General features: G+C 36.6%; 1 protein-coding gene across 2 annotated transcripts; it reads right to left on the minus strand.

Annotated features, from left to right (window-relative positions):
• Positions 1–6,937: 6,937 nt before the first annotated feature.
• LOC137632803 (cuticle protein AMP1B-like) lies at positions 6,938–8,020 on the minus strand. Of its 2 annotated transcripts, XM_068364900.1 has the most exons (3): positions 7,899–8,020; positions 7,485–7,729; positions 6,938–7,377 (listed from the first exon to the last, which is right to left on the minus strand). In XM_068364900.1, exons 1-3 carry the CDS (start codon positions 7,905–7,907, stop codon positions 7,149–7,151), a joined length of 483 nt encoding a protein of 160 aa, XP_068221001.1. In that variant the 5' UTR covers positions 7,908–8,020; the 3' UTR covers positions 6,938–7,148. The 2 variants fall into 2 exon arrangements, with proteins under 2 accessions (XP_068221001.1, XP_068221002.1); XM_068364901.1 differs by lacking the exon at positions 7,899–8,020 and having other exon boundaries at positions 7,485–7,738.
• Positions 8,021–17,615: the final 9,595 nt, after the last annotated feature.

Below are 17,615 nucleotides of genomic sequence, written 5' to 3' on the forward strand. Positions count from 1 at the left end.
AGCATTGGATGCTAATGGCTAGCAAATAGCGCTACGGGCTCTCCAAAGCCCCATATCCTTAGCTCACAAGGATGGTGAGGTTGCAGACATTACAAGACACTAACGAGCTTGAGTGGGTCTCGAACCCCAGTCAAGCATATCGCCAGGCAAGGATATTTCCAATACACTACACAACAAGTCAAGAAAGTAGCTTATGTTATATTGTAAGCATAAAATTGTATTTAAAACACCATGTATAATCACAGCTGTCAATATAGAATGTCATTAAGCGTCAAAACAGATAGAAATTAAATGAGATTAACATATTAAAGGTTTAAAGGCAGCTCATGAATGGCAGAGGCAAGGGACAGTGACATTGCCCTATCAAGCAAGACAATGCCCTAGAGACTAACCATATTATATATGATAAGAGCCCAAACCCCCTCTCCAACCAAGCTAGGACCAAGGAGGGCCAGGCAATGGCTGCTGATGAGTCAGCAGATAGACCTAGAGGCTACCCCAAACCCTCCATTCTTAAATTACAAGGATGGTGATGTTGCAGCGACCAAAGGAACTAACGAGTTTGAGCGGGACTCGAACCCCAGTCTGGCAATCACAAGGCGAGGACGCTACCACCAGGCCAAGACAACACTAAAACCAACACAGCTGTAAATTAAATATCATCTACACATTCACAATAAAACATTAACATAAATATGAGAAGGGCAGATGATGAAACAAAATAAAGCATTTATTGATCTTATTTCGAAATATCTAAAATGGACTTTGAACTTCTTTATTTGTGATGTCCTTCAATATTTCCAAACATTACCTTGTCTGTCAAGGAAGGAAGGTCCATGGGAAGGAAAGCTTACAGCTTAATACACACCAACATTTAGAAAAAAATATTTTCCTTTCTATAATATGATAAAAAATTGAGTTTATATTTGTTATAGTCAGATAACTTTCTACAGAAGTGCTTCTCTCTCTCTCTCTCTCTCTCTCTCTCTCTCTCTCTCTCTCTCTCTCTCTCTCTCTCTCTCTCTCTCTCTCTCTCTCTCTCTCTCTCTAACAAATTAAAATTTCATTTTTGTTTTGAAATTCGTTCATGTGGATGCTAGCTTGGAAGGTCAAGCCTTTTGTACGAACAATTAGAATAAATGACAATTATTAAAAGAGAAACGTATAAAATTTCAATAATTGAAGGACTGAATCAGAATCTAATTAAAAAAAAGAAGAAGAAATCAGACTTTAATCGAAATCAAAATGAACAAACGATGCAAATGAAGCGGTAAACTTATAATACATACTTTACTAGTGTCCCTCAGACCCCCTTCCCCGCCTCACCTCGTGACGTCATTACATGTGCTCTCATTTCTCCTGCAATTACTATTATGCCTCCTGGTTACCTCTTCTCCTAATATAGGACGAGACTGTTCCTTGCAAAGATTCACTTTTCGTTTTCTTGTGGTTTCTCTGTTGAAAAACTGTCCACATTTATCATTCATTTTCCAGCAAAATGTTGGGCCATAAAGATTATTTTTTTTACCTCCGCCAACGAACTTGGAAAGAGTTATGTTTTAGCTCCTATTTGTGTTTGTTTGTTTGTTTGTGAACACCTTCCTGACCACAATTTTAATTGCAGAGTAATGGAACTTGCAGGGACTAACAGTTTTGTGATTTCTCATTTGAAAAACTGTCCACAATTATCACTCATTTTCCAGCAAAGTGTTGAACCATAAAGATTATTTTTTTACCTCCGCCAACGAAGTTGGAAGGAGGTTGTTTTAGTTCCTGTTTGTCTGAGTGTTTGTTTTTAAAAGGAAAAATACCATTCCTGCTATAACATCTGCCAAAATAGTTAGGAGGAGGTTATGTTTTAACCCCTGTTTGTGTGTTTGTTTGTGAAAGCCTTCCTGACCACAATTTTAATCTTAGAGTAATGAAACTTGCAGGATTTAACAGTTATGTGAAAACCTAGAAATGATTAAATTTTGTAGGCTCAATGTCAAAGGTCAAGGTCACAGTCAAGCAAAATATCCAATTCAGCCATACGTTTAGACATCGTCGTCACTGAAACTTCAAACTTGGTTCATATTCGAGTGTATGAAAATCCACGCAAATAAATACATGTCCAGGTCAAGGTCAAGCCAAAAGTCAAGAAATACGCTGCCGCGCCGGAGGTCTGCGCTCTACTAAGTGACCCTCTCGTTCATTATATAAGAAGCTAGCAAATTTAGAAATAATGCCAAAATTGAATATTTGAAAATTTGCAAAATAAGAATGTCAATATCAGTCATATGAAAGGAAGTGAATTAATAAGGCATTACAATTCTAGACGTGAAGGAAAGGTAAGAGAAGGTGTGATGAGGAGGGAAAGGTAGTTAGAATTAGAAACACAATAGTAGTAGTTGATTATTTGTTAAGGTTTCAACAGTGTAAAGCAAAATACGAAAGTTGAATTTAAAGGGTTCTTAAATAAAGTTAACTTTAAAGGGTTCTTAAAGAAAGTTAAAATTTAAAGGGTACTTAAAGAAAGTTCAATTAAAATAGTTCTTGAAGAGAGATACATTTAAAGGGCTCTTAAAGAAAGTTTATTTTAAAGCGTTCTTTAAGAAAGTTAAATTTAAAGGATTCTTATAGAAAGTTGAATTAAAAGGGTTCTTAAATATTTTTAAATTTAAAGGGTTCTTAATGAAAATTATCTTTAAAGGGTTCTTAATGAAAGTAAAATTTAAAGGGTTCTTAAATGAAGTTAAATTTTAAGGGTTCTTAAAAAAGGTTAACTTTAAAGCGTTCTTAAACAAAGTTAAATTTAAAGGGTTCTTATCATCATTAAAAGGGGAATGAGTGAAACTTAACTTTTAAAAGAGTTGGTCCGAATAAATTCGGGAAGGAATAATTAAATGAAAGTGACAAAAACAATAACAAAAAATTCTTTATATAAAATAATAAATCCTATTTCAGTCGTTAAACCTGTGCTTCTTATGACAGTTAAAACCCGAAAAACCTTAAGGGTTGTTGTGGCCCATTAGTGAAGTCTCTGCCAGGTCTGTGGTTTGAGTCCTGCTCAAACTCGTTAGTTCCTTTAATGTCTGCAACCTCACCATCCTAGTAAGCTAAGGATGGAGGAGGGGGGGATTTAGGGGAGCCTATAGGTCTACTTGATGAGTCATCAGCAGTCATTGCCTGGCCCTTCATAGTCCTAGCTTGGGTGGAGAGGGAGCTTGGTACGCGATGATCATATGTATATATGGTCAGTCTCTATGGCATTGTCCTGCTTGCTAGGGCAATGTCACTGTCCCTTGCCTCTGCCATTCATGAGTGGTCTTTAAACAGAATCTCACAGAATCCATTAAATGTAATAATAGTTTTCTGACCAAAATATAAGTTTTTATTTTTTTTCCAATCCAAAAAGACTGTTTTAGTCACATGGTCTTAATATTAATCAACGAAGGGTCTACCAAGTCAGTAGCAGCCATTGCCTGGTCTTGGATTGAATGAAGAGTGGGATTAGCAACTGATCTCATCTTTTGGGTCTCTGAATTGGTCTGCAAGAGAGAGCAACAGCCCATCTCTTGTATCGGCCGCTCATGAGATACTTTTAATCGTTCAATACAGAAGCCTGAAACAATCATTCACAAACCTGAATATTTCTGACATTTTTTCTATTTCCTTTTGTTAAAATGTAACATTTTCACTAAAGTTTGTTTCTCGGTAAATCAACCAGAACATTAAATGGAGACATCTATACATTTCTTTTTCTTAAAGGGTTGGGTAGCTTGTTTGATAAATGGCGTCACAAAACGTGGGGGTTACTAGTTCAAAGAACCCCCCCCCCTTCTCCTTTCTAGAAGAAAGCATAAGGATAACAGCTTGGCCGAGGCACAGACCAACAGTTGAGATACTACCGCTAGAGAGTTATTGTGTTCTTCGACTGGTTAGATACTGTAGTACTACATTCGAATCCTCTCTGGTTACGGATCAATTATTCCTTTGCCTTCATATATACAATGTGGTCTGACCTATCGCTTATACATTCTTTCCACATATGCCTGAAAACGCTAAGATAACCGAAAATTCTTCTTCATTCAAAGAGTTAACTACATCACTGTAATTGTTCTGTGGCTACTTTCCTCTTGGTAAAGGTAGAAGAGACTCTCTAGTCATGATAAGCAGCTCTTCCAGGAGAAGGCACTCAAAACAAAACCATTGTTCTCTACTCTTGGCCAGTGCCATAGCCTTTGCAACATGATCTTCCCGCTGTCTAAGGTTCCAATGTAGTACTGTCTGGCCAGTCAAAAGACCCCATATCTCTACAGCAGGAGTATCTCAACGGGTAGCTGGTATCCTGACCAACCCACTACCATAAAACGTTCGCTTTAAAACGAAGTCTAAAGATTAAACATCAAAAGAATTTCTGTTTCAAATACCTTGATTGTTTCCTTCCCTTATGATTCCCATCTCTAACCTCACCCCCCCCCCCCCCACCCTTTCAACTCCTTGCATAGAAGGTCTTTGCACTAAAGTGACCTCACATCCAGAGCCGATCCAGTTACCTTCGCCCTTCCACGGGTCCAGAATTACATTTCGAGTTACTTTTTCTTAATATCCAACATGTGTCGGGGGCAATTACTTTATTATATAAGTAAATTCTGGCTAATGAAAAATGCATTCGAGATAATTGTGTTTTCCTCTCGTAAGGAGAGCGATGGAGTTCGCGGGAGAAATGAATATGTGGTTGGGGAGATCACTGATCGTAAAAGCAGTGTTAGGAATCTTATGGATGTGTGTGAAGATGACGAAAAGAACATTTATTATTCTTTTTCATTGAGAAGTGTTCGCGCGCGCGCGCGTGTGTGTGTGTGTATATATATATATATATATATATAAATATATATATATATATATATATATATAAATATATATATATATATATATATATATATATATATATATATATATATATATATATATATATATGTATATATATATATACATATATATATATGTATATATATATATATATATATATATATATATATATATATATATATATATATATATATATATATATCTTGAAAGACACATAGAGCAATAGGATTTAGCAAAACATTTATCTGGCATAACACCAACCCCACCTCCCAAAAAATTTTCGTCCGTTTCAAAAATTTTTGGAGAGATCATTAAAATAATGGAGGGGGATACTGGCCCTCACCCCCCCCCCCCCAAAAAAGTGAATAAATTGATCTTAATTATTAAAGAAAAGAAAAACTAAAACTTCAATGCAGCTCTTGATATATAATGATAATTAACAAAAGCAATTTTCCAACATAAAAAGAATTCATGATTTTTTATTCTTTATGAAATTCAGGCAATATAAAGCCGGATTTACACGGTCGAACGGTTCGTCGAACCCGGTTCTCGAACCTGCTTATCAAACGGTTCGAAGAGGTGGAGTCAGTCACACGTGCATAGGGTTTAAGGACCATGAAGCCCCACCCACAAAAGTCAGGAGAACAGACTTTCATGAAACCGTTCGACGAACGTGTTCGACAACCGAATACCCCTTTCACACGCTCGAAAATCACTTCAAACGCTTGTCTGTCGAACAGCGTTCGGCGAACCGGCGAACCACCTTAGCAAAGTGTTGAGGCCTGTGAGCCCATTCAGTGGCAGAGTTCAGCTGGGGGTAAGAATTAAAAGGATTGGCAGAAAGGACGTATGTGAGGTAAAGTAGGATATAAAGAGAAGCTAGGGACCGAAGGAATGCTACAAAGACCCTTAAATAAGGCTTACAGTGCATTACGTGATGTGCAATGAAGGCACTGTCACCTGTGAGAGAGAGAGAGAGAGAGAGAGAGAGAGAGAGAGAGAGAGAGAGAGAGAGAGAGAGAGAGGGGGGGGGGGGGGTTTCCCTACGTTCGGCGGCATTCAGAAATTTCGAATCTTTCCACTAGATGTCTCCTAAAAATTCATAAGTCTTGAGAAAATTTTAAGCCTTCTGGAAGCATATAATTCATAAGTCGTTGCAGTGGATCAATGGTGTAAATGAAATGCTGAAAGCTTATAATTATCCCAAATGAACCACAACTATTTGAACTATTTAAATTTCATGCGCTTGAATATTATCGCAATTTACTTAAATGTACAATTTTCTTCACATTTTTAGATCTATTAAGTCATGGAGGAGAAAATGCTAGTTACAAGCCGGAGAATTCTTAGTAATTACCCAAATTACTTATATTAAAAACGGCGATTAACTGCTTCTTGTGGTATCATTGGTAACGTCTCTGCCTGGTGATCGCCAGACTGGGGTTCGAGTACCGCTCAAACTCGTTAGTTCCTTTGGTCGCTGCAACCTCACCATCCTTATTATTATTATTATTATTATTATTAGCCAAGCTATAACCCTAGTTGGAAAAGCAAGATACTATAAGCCCAAGGGATCCAACAGGGGAAAATAGCCCAGTGAGGAAAGGAAATAAGGAAATAAATAAATGATGAGAATAAATTAACAATATATCATGAGCTAAGGATGCGGGGTTGGGGGAACCTATAGGTCTGTATATTTATGAAGTCATCAGAAGCCATTGTCTGGCCCTCCCTGGCCATAACTTGGACCCTTTTCCTTTATATGTTTCCATAATTTATCTATACCTTACTGTTCAAGAGCTTCAATAGAAGAATAACTTTCTTATTATTGCTTCAATTCCTATATAATACCAGACTCTCATAATCCAGCCTTCTTAAGGATACCTCTCTAGGGCGCATTGAAACTGCTACAAACACCCACGCAGACCGTTCAAGATATATACAGACGTACAAGTCCTTTCTTAAAAGTATTTCAACTTAATCATTACCCTTTATTCCTCAAGAATCTTCAAACATAAACATAATTTGAGGATGAAATTTTCTAAATCCTTCTTATATTGGAAATTGGAAAAAAATGCTCATGTAAATTCTCGGGTTTTATTTACAAATATTTTGCATCATCATGAAGACAGAAATAAGCGTAATCAAAGACACCCTGAGAGGTGGGTGTGTTTGCTCCAGGGTTGATAACTTTTAGAGAGAGAGAGAGAGAGAGAGAGAGAGAGAGAGAGAGAGAGAGAGAGAGAGAGAGAGAGAGATCTAAATTCGGTTATTATAAAGAAACGGCGCCATGATTAGAAACTGTATCCTTGACTAGGAGGAGGAGGAGGAGGGGCGCTGTACTGAGGGCGTCCTCCTCCTGAAGCTGCAGCAGCGGCGTCCTCCCGAGCGGCCTTTTCGATCTGGGCAATGGCATGGGGAGGCAGAGGAGGGGGCGTCGGCAGGAGGTCAGACTGGACGCTGTATCCAGCCCCGTCAGCTACGAACTGGAACACGGCCGGGGTTCCGTCAGGGAAGGTGAAACTGGAACCAACATCAATAAATTAATCAATGCAGTTCAAGGCTTCGACATTAATGCCACACTAAGTTTCATTATGATAATATTAATTATAATTAATCTTGAGACTTACGTCCATCCTCCCTGAGCAGCTACTGCCCCTTCAGGTCCTTGAGGGGCGCCTTGCTCATGACGACTGATGCCATCTCCGGTTTCGAAGTTGAAGCTGTACACTCCAGAGGCGTCAGGTCCCTCACGATTGTCAACCAGGATAGGAACCACGGGGCCTGAGGGGGCACCGTATGAAGGAGGAGGAGGGGCGCCATACCCCTGGGGGACAGCATTTACTGCTCCCAATAGCAAACAGATGAGGAGGTTCTGGGACATAAAAAATAAATGAAATATTTTCCCAAACCACAATTTTTTCCAATGCTTAAATACAATATTATTTAGCTATCAGTTATGACAGAGAATCCGTGAATTAAAGTGTCTTCAAAACTTCTACCGATAAAATGACATACAAGATCAGAAAGTAGAATTTCCTTACCGAAATCATGTTTATGAAAGGGTTCGTTCGAGTCGAATGAGTAACTAACTACGATTTGGAGCGCCTTATATACGACTCTACTGTCCCGTCTCTCCTACAGACTACCAGGGAGGAACATGTCGAAGCTCCGCCCACAAAACCAGAGCGACGTTTTTTGCCTTTGCACATGATCTACTGACCTGCATTGGCTGGCTGTCCAGTGTCCATTCCCTTCTTGCTCTCAAGAGAATGGCTTCAATCGAAGACTCCTCACACTACTTTTGAAGACAGATTTTTAGACTGGCTTCAATCGAAAATTCCTCACGCTACTTTTGAAGACTTAGATTTCTACACTGGCTTCAATCGAAAACTCCTCACACTACTTTTGAAGACTTAGATTTTTAGACTGGCTTCAATCGAAAATTCCTCATTACTCTTGAATACTTAGATTTTTAGACAGGCTTCAATCGAAAATTCCTCATTACTGCTGAATACTTGAATTTTTAGACTGGCTTCAATCGAAATTCCTCCCACTACTCTTGAATACTTCGATTTTTAGACTGGCTTCCATCGAAAATTTATCATTACTCGAGAATACTTCAATTTTAAGACTGGCTTCAATCGAAAATTCCTCTCACTAATTTTGAAGACTTAGTTTTTTAGACTGGCTTCAATCGAAAATTCCTCTCACTACTTTTGAATGCTTAGATTTTTAGACTGGCTTCAATCGAAAATTCCTTATTACTTTTGAATACTTATATTTTTAGACTGGCTTCCATCGAAAATTCCTCACACTGCTCTTGAAGACAGATTTTTAGACTGGCTTCAATCTAATTCCTAACACAACTCTTGAAGACAGATTTTTAGACTGACTTCAATCGAAAATTCCTCACGCTATTATTATTATTATTATTATTATTATTATTATTACTTGCTAAGCTACAACCCTAGATGGAAAAGAAAGATGCTATAAGCACAAGGGCTCCAACAGGGAAAATAGCCCAGTGAGGAAAGGAAACAAGGAAAAATAAAATATTTTAAGAACTGTAACATTTAAATAAATATTTCCTATATAAACTATGAAAACTTTAAAAAAATACAAGAGGAAGAGTAATGAGATAGAATAGTGTGCTCGAGTGTACCCTCAAGCAAGAGAACTCTAACCCAAGACAGTGGAAGACCATGGTATAGAGGCTATAGCACTACCCAAGACTAGAGAGCAATGGTTTGATTTTGGAGTGTCCTTCTCCTAGAAGAGTTGCTTACCATAACTAAAGAGTCTCTTCTACCCTTAGCAAGAGGAAAGTAGCCACTGGACAATTTCAGTGTAGTAGTTAACCCCACGAATTAAGAAGAATTGTTTGGTAATCTCAGTGTTGTCAGGTGTATGAGGAGAGAGGAGAATCTTTAAAGAATAGGCCAGACTACTCGGTGTGTGGGTGTAGGCAAAGGAAAAGTGAAGCGTAACTAGAGAGAAGGATCCTATGTAGTATTGTCTGGCCAGTCAAAGGACTCAACAACTCTCTAGCGGTAGTATCTCAACGGATGGCTGGTGCCCCGGTCAACCTACTACCTACTCTTGAATACTTAGACTTTATTCTCAAGAATAAGGAAGTTGCATGCAGTTTCTTAAAAATATCTTATATTGCATGATTTATAGAAAACTTGGAAATGTCTAAGAAAAACGATTTATATGAAATACAACTGCAGAATCAAGACCATATATATATATATATATATATATATATATATATATATATATGTATATATATACATGTATATATGTATATATATAATATATATATATATATATATATATATATATATATATATAATATATATACATACATACATACATATATATATATATATATATATATATATATATATATATATATATTTACATATATACATATCCTTTCTGAAAGTTTTTTTGTATCGCCATGATCAACAAAGCTGTACAAGTCAAGGCCACTCATACTTGGTTGATTTATTGTAGCCAATCAGAAAAAGTCTCCCACCATCACCAATCCGCAGTGGCTAGCGTGGTGAGGAAAACTGGCCAAACCTCAGACATGAATAAGAACTGTCTATGGTCTTAGTCTTGCAGTGGACTAGAAACTTAAGGTATAACCCTAGTTGGTAAAGCAGGATGCTATAAGCTCAAGTACTCCAAACGAGAAAATAGCCCAGTGAGGAAATGGAATAAGGAAATAAGATAGAATAAATAGAATATTGTGTTTGTGTGTACCCTCAAGCAAGAGATAACGATAGTGATAATTCAACTCACCATTTTTGTATAGGTTTACAAAATAAATCAAACAGCTTGATAAAATAACTCGCTTTTATATAATCTTTATTATCACATCATCAATGTTAGCAAAATGATGTTAACATTACCATGGACTGATGTTATATGTTAACATTACCATGGACTGATGTTATATGTTTAAATTAACCACTGATGTTATATGTTAAAATTACCATGGACTGATGTTATAAATTATTATTTTCAAACTGTCCTAAAACAAAACTGTCTGATGAAATTGAATAGGAGTGATTTATATAATCATCGAATTTAGCCCCGAAATGTTGTTACTCTTCTTAAAATATCCTATTTTAATTTTTTTCCTTTCCTCACTGGGATATTTTCCTTGTTGGAGCCACTAGCTTATAGCATGCTGCTTTTCCACCTAGGGTTGTAGCTAGGCAAGTAATGATAATAATAATAATAATAATAATAATAATAATAATAATAATAATAATAATAATAATAATAATAATAATAATAATAACGACAATAGAGAATGTAAAGTTCTTAACCGTTAAATTATTCCAGTAAAAAAAAAAAAAAAAAAAAAAAAAAAAAAAAAAAAAAAAAAAACTTTATAGTTGTTCTATTATTCGTAGGTATATCTTCCACACCATGAATACTCCAGACCATTCTGCCATTCCAGGTGTTCTCTAGGAATTTCGATCATGGTAACACGTACGTCAATGTCTCAATATCCTACGAATGGTATCCTTAAAGCTTCCTCATGAATAGCAGAGGCAAGAAACAGTGACAATACCCTAGAGACTGACCATATATACATATGATCAGCGACCTAGCCCCCTCTCCACCTAAAGTAGGACCAGGGAAGGCCAAGCAATGGATGCTAATGAGTAGCATGTAGCCCTATAGGCTCTCGAAACCCCCAAATCCTTAGCTCACAAGGATGGTGAGGTTGCAGACACTACAAGACACTATCGAGCTTGAGTGGGTCTCGAACCCAGGGCAAGCAGATCACCAGGCAAGGATATTTCCAATACACTACTATAACTAGTTAAGAAAATAGCTTAGGTTATATTATAAGCATAAAATTGTGTTTAAAACACCAAGTATAATCACAGCTGTCAATATAAAATGTTATTACGCGCCAAAACAGCTGGAAATTAAATGTGATCAACACATTAAAGGTTTAAAAGCTACTCATGAATGGCCGATGCAAGGGACAGTGACATTGCCCTATCAAGCAAGACAATGCCCTAGAGACTGACCATATTACATATAATAAGGGCCCAAGCCCCCTCTCCACCCAAGCTAGGACCAGGGAGGGCCAAGCAATGGCTGTTGATAAGTCAGCAGATAGACCTATAAGCTCCCCCAAACCCTCCATCCTTAAAACACAAGGATGGTGATGTTGAGGCGACCAAAGGAACCAACGAGTTTGAGCGGGACTCGAACCCCAGTCTGGCAATCACCAGGCGAGGACGCTACCACCAGGCCAAGACATCACTAAAATCAACACAGCTGTAAATTAAATATCATCTACATTTACAATAAAACATTAACATAAATATGAGAAGGACAGATGATGAAACAAAATAACGCATTTATTGATCTTATTTCGAAATATCTAAAATGGACTTTGAACTTCTTTATTTGTGATGTCCTTCAATATTTCCAAACATTATCTTGTCTGTCAGGATGGTAGGTCCATGAGGAGGAAAACTTACAGCTTAATACACACCAACATTTACAAAAAATATATTTTCCTTTCTTTAATATGATAAAAAAACTTTTTATATTTGTAATAATCAAATAATAACTTTTTACAGCAGTGTTTCTCTCTCTCTCTCTCTCTCTCTCTCTCTCTCTCTCTCTCTCTCTCTCTCTCTCTCTCTCTCTAAAAAATTAAATTTTTTTTTTTTTTGAAATTCGTTCATGTGGATGCTATCTTGGAAGGTCAAGCCTTTTGTATGAACAATTAGAATAAATGACAATTATTAAAAGAGAAACGTATAAAATATCAATAATCCAAGGACTGAATCAGAATCTAATTAAAAAAGAAGAAGAAATCAGAGTTAAATCAAAACGAACAAATGATGCAAATGAAGCGGTAAACTTATAATACATACTTCACTAGTGTCCCTCCGACCCCCTTACCCGCCTCACCTCGTGACGTCATTACATGTGCTCTCATTTCTCCCGCAATTACTATTATGCCTCCTGGTTACCTCTTCTCCTAATTTAGGACGAGACTGTTCCTTGCAAAGATTCACTTTTCGTTTTCTTGTGGTTTCTCAATTGAAATACTGATCACAGCTATTGTTTTCGCTCATGTTCGTGTGTTTGTTTGTTTGTGAACAGCTTCCTGACCACAATTTTAATTGCAGAGTAATGGAACTTGCAGGGACTAACTGTCTTGTGGTTTTTCAACTGAAAAACTGTCCATAATTATCACTCATTTTCCAACAGTGTTGGACCATAAAGATTATTTTTTTTACCTCCCCCAACGAAGTTAGAAGGAGGTTATGTTTTCACCCCTGTTTGTGTATTTGTGTGTGTCTGTGTTTGTTTGTGAACAGCTTCCTGACCACAATTTTATTTGTAGAGTAATGGAACATGCAGGGACTAAGAGTCTTGTGATTTCGCATTTGAAAAACTGTGCACATTTATCACTCATTTTCCAGCGGTGTTGGACCATAAAGATTATTTTTTTACCTCTGCCAACGAATTTGGAAGGAGGTTATGTTTACGCTCCTGTTTGTGTGTTTGTTTATTTGTGAACAGGTTCCTGGCCACAATTTTAATCGTAGAGTATTGGAACTTGCAGGGACTAACTGTCTTGTGGTTTTTCAACTGAAAACCTGTCCATAATTATCACTCATTTTCCAACAGTGTTGGACCATAAAGGTTATTTCTTTTACCAACGCCAACGACGTTGAAAGGAGGTGGTTTTGTTTTTTTAAATCAGCGTCCTGGGCAAAGTTAAATTGGAAGAAGGTTATGTTTTCACCCCTGTTTGTGTGTTCGTGTGTGTGTGCTTGTTTGTTCGTCAACAGCTTCCAATCCATCAATTTTAATCTTGGAAATGAAAATTGCAGGATTTAACAGTTATGAAAAACCTAGAAATTATTAAATTTTGGAAGCTCAATGTCAAAGGTTAAGTTCATGGTCAAACAAAATGTCCAATATACGTAATCAGCCATAAGTTTAGACATCGTTATCACAGAAACTTCAAACTTGGTTCATATTTGAGTGTATGAAAATCCACGCCAATTAATACATGACAAGGTCGAAGGTCAAGATCAAGGTCGAGCAAAAAATCAAGTAATAAGCTGTAGCGGCGGAGGTCTGCGCTCAACTGAGTGTCCCTCAAGTTCGTTATATAAGAAGCTAGCAAATTTAGAAATAATACCAAGATTGAATATTTGCAAACTTGCAAAATTTCTTGAAAATAAGAATGTTAATATGTCATATGAAAGGAAGTGAATTAATAAGGCATTAGAATTCTAGACGTAAAGGAAAGGTGAGTGAAGGTGTGATGTGGAGAAAGTGGTTAAAACAGACGAAAACAGTAGTTGATTATTTATTAAGGTTTCAATACAGTTACGCAAAAAGAAAGAAAGTTAACTTTAAAAGGTTCTTAATGAAAGTTAAATTAAGAGGGTTCTTAGAGAAAATTAACTTTAAAGGGTTCTTAAAGAAAGTTAAATTCAAAGGGTTCTTTAATAAAGTTAACTTTAAAGGGTTCTTAAAGAAAGTTAAATTCAAAGGGTTCTTTAATAAACTTAACTTTAAAGCGCTCTTAAAAGTTAAATTTAAAGGGTTCTTAAATAAAATTAAATTTAAAGGGTTCTTAAAGAAAATTATCTTTAGAGGATTCTTAATGAAAGTAAAATTTAAAGGGTTCTTAAATGAAGTTGAAATTAAAAGGTTCTTAAAGAAAGTTAAATTTAAAGGGTTCTTAAAGAAAGTTAATTTTAAAGGGTTCTTAAAAAAGTTAACATTAAAGAGTTCTTAAAGAAAGTTAAATTTAAAGGGTTCTTAAATGAAGTTAAAATTAAAGGGTTCTTAAAAAAGTTAACATTAAAGAGTTCTTAAAGAAAGTTAAATTTAAAGGGTTCTTATTATCATTAAAAGGGGAATGAGTGGAACTTGACTCTCAAAGAGTTGGCCCGAATAAATTCCGTAAGGAATAATTAAATCAGAGTGACAAAAACAACAACAAAAAAATGTTTGAAATAAAATAACAAATCCTATTTCAGTCATTAAACCTGTGTTTCTTATGATACTTAAAACGTTAAAAACCTTAAAGGTTGTTGTGGCCTATTGGTAACGTCTCTGTCTGGTGATCGCCAGTCTGTAGTTCGAGGCCCGCTCAAACTCGTTAGTTCCTTTAATGTCTGCAACCTCACCATCTTAGTAAGATAAGGATGGAGGGGGGATTTAAGGGAGCCTATAGGTCTACTTGATTTCTCATCAGTAGCCATTGCCTGGCCGTTCATAGTCCTAGCTTGGGTGGAGAGGGAGCTTGGTACGCGATGATCATATGTATATATGGTCAGTCTCTAGGGCATTGTCCTGCTTGCTAGGACAATGTCATTGTCCCTTGCCTCTGCCATTCATGAGTGGTCTTTAAACCTTTAAACAGAATATAATAGAATCCATAAAACGTTATAACAGTTTTCTGACCAAAATATAAGTTTATTTCAATCCAAAAAGACTGTTTTAGTAACATGGTCTTAAATTTAATCCACTAAGGGTCTACCGAGTCACAACCAGCCATTGCCTGGTCTTGGATTGAATGAAGAGTGGGCTTATCAACTGATATCTTTCGGGTCTCTACATAGATATTGGTCTGCAGGAGAGAGCAATATTTTATTTTTCCTTGTTTCCTTTCCTCACTAGTCTATTTTCCCTGTTCGAGTCCCTGGGCTTATAGCATGCTGCTTTTCCAACTAGGGTTGTAGCTTAGCAAGAAATAATAATAAAAATAATAATAATCATAATAATAGTAGCCCCGCCCCCTTTTCAACTCACATAGAAGGCCTTTGCACTAAAGTGACCTCACATCCAGAGCCGATCCAGTTACCTTCGCCCTTTCAGGAGTCCACACTCAGAATTACATTTCCAGTTACTTTTACTTAATATCCAACATGTGTTGAGGACTATTACTTTATTATATAAAGTAGGCTCTGGCTAATGAAAGATGCATTGGAGGTAATTGTGTTTTCCTCTCGTAAGGAGAGCAGCGATGGAGTAAGCGGGAGAAATGAATATGTGGTTGGGGCGATCACTGATCGTAAAATCAGTGTTAGGAATCTTATGGATGTGTGTGAAGATGACGAAAAGGACCGTTTATTAAAGGCCGACAATTCTTCAAGTTATGTTTTTTTTTTCTCGGAGAAGTGTGGGTATCTATCTATCTATCTATCTATCTATATATATATATATATATATATATATATATATATATATATATATATATATATATATATATATATATATATATATATATATATATATATATATATATATATATTTATACATATATATATGTGTATATATATATATATATATATTTATATATATATATATATATATATATATATATATATATATATATTTCTTGAAAGACACATAGATCAATGGGCTTCAGCACAACATTTATCTGACATAATTGAAAATTTAAAAAAATCATCTGCCTCTGTTCTACTAGACCACCGTTTATTTATGTATCAGGAATTTTCGATAATTTCAAAATTCTTTTGGAGAGGAAATAATTAAAACAATGGAGGGGGCTACTTGTCCCCCCCCCTCCCCCCTCCCTCTCATAGAAAATAAATTGATCTCAAGTATTTAAAAAAACTAAAACTTCGATGCCGCTCTTGATATATAATGATAATTAACCAAAGGAATTTTCCAACATAATAAAGAGAATTCATAATTTAGGATTTATGAAATTCAGGTTATATAATAGAAAGCCGGATTTACCCGGTCGAACGGTTCGTCGAACCCGGTTCTAGAACCTGCTTGTCAAACGGTTCGAAGAGGTGGAGTCAGTCACAAATGCATAAGGTTTATGGACAATGAAGCCCCGCCCACAAATGTCAGGCGAGAACAGACTTTCTTCGAACCGTTCGACGAACGTGTTCGACAACCAAATACCCCGTTCACACGCTCGAACATCTCTTCAATCACTTGTCTGTCGAACAGCGTTCGGCAAACCGGAGAACCGCCTAAGCAAGGTGTTGAGGCCTGTGAGCCCATTCAGTGGCAGAGTGCAGCTGGGGTAAACCACTGCAGTTACACTATCAAGTAAGAATTAAAAGGATTGACAGAAAGGACACATGTAAGGAAATAGAGTAGAAGGACATAAAGAAAGAGTAGCTAATGATCGAAGGAACGCTACAAAAAATCCTAAAATAATGCTTACTGTGCTCCACATGATGTGCAATGACGGCACTGCTACCTATGTGAGAGAGAGAGAGAGAGAGAGAGAGAGAGAGAGAGAGAGAGAGAGAGAGAGAGAGAGAGAAGGGGGGGGGGTTTCCCTACGTCAGGTGGCATTCTGAAATTTCGGATCTTTCCACTAGATGTCTCCTAAAAATTCATAAGTCTTGAAAAATTTTTAAGCAAAGAAAACATTTTCTGTTTTTAAAATTATCACAGACGCTATTTCAGCAAAGGTCTGGAAGTGACTTCAGCCTTCTGGAAGTGTTGTAAACGTTAAATAGTCTTTGCACTACAAAATATTGTGCAGCCAAAGATCTTAGACTTCTGGAAGCATACTAAATGTTGTAGAGAGCGTCCAGTAACTGGAAGTGGTGGTGTATCCAGTAATTTTAGCCTTCTGGAAGCATATAATTCATAAGTCGTTCCAGTGGATCAACGGTGTAAATGAAATGCTGAAAGCTTATAATTATCCCAAATGAACCAAAACTATTTGAACCATTCATTTATATTTCAAACGCTTGAATATTATCGCAATTTACTTAAGTGTGCAATTTTCTTCACATTTTTAGATCTATTATCTTATAGTCAATTTCCTTTAATGAGGCGCATTTGCACAGACTCGCAGGGGTGCCCTTTTAGCTTGGAAAAGTTTCCTGATCGCTGATTGGTTAGAATTATCTTGTCCAACCAATCAGCGATCAGGAAACTTTTCCGAGCTAAAAGGGCACCGCTGGGAGGCGGTGCAAATCTGCCTCACTAAAAAAAATTGACTATAGTTACAAGCTGGAGAATTCTTAGTAATTACCCAAATTACTTATATTAAAAGCGGCGATTAACTGCTTGTTGTGGTCTAATTGGTAACGTCTCTGCCTGGTGATCGCCAGACTGGGGTTCGATTACCGCTCAAACTCGTTAGTTCCTTTGGTCGCTGCAACCTCACCATCCTTATTATTATTATTATTATTATTATTATTATTATCATTATTATTATTACTAGCCAAGCTACAACCATA

The sequence above is a fragment of the Palaemon carinicauda genome, chromosome 42 (assembly GCF_036898095.1).
Source record: "Palaemon carinicauda isolate YSFRI2023 chromosome 42, ASM3689809v2, whole genome shotgun sequence".
Classification (NCBI taxonomy): domain Eukaryota; kingdom Metazoa; phylum Arthropoda; class Malacostraca; order Decapoda; family Palaemonidae; genus Palaemon; species Palaemon carinicauda.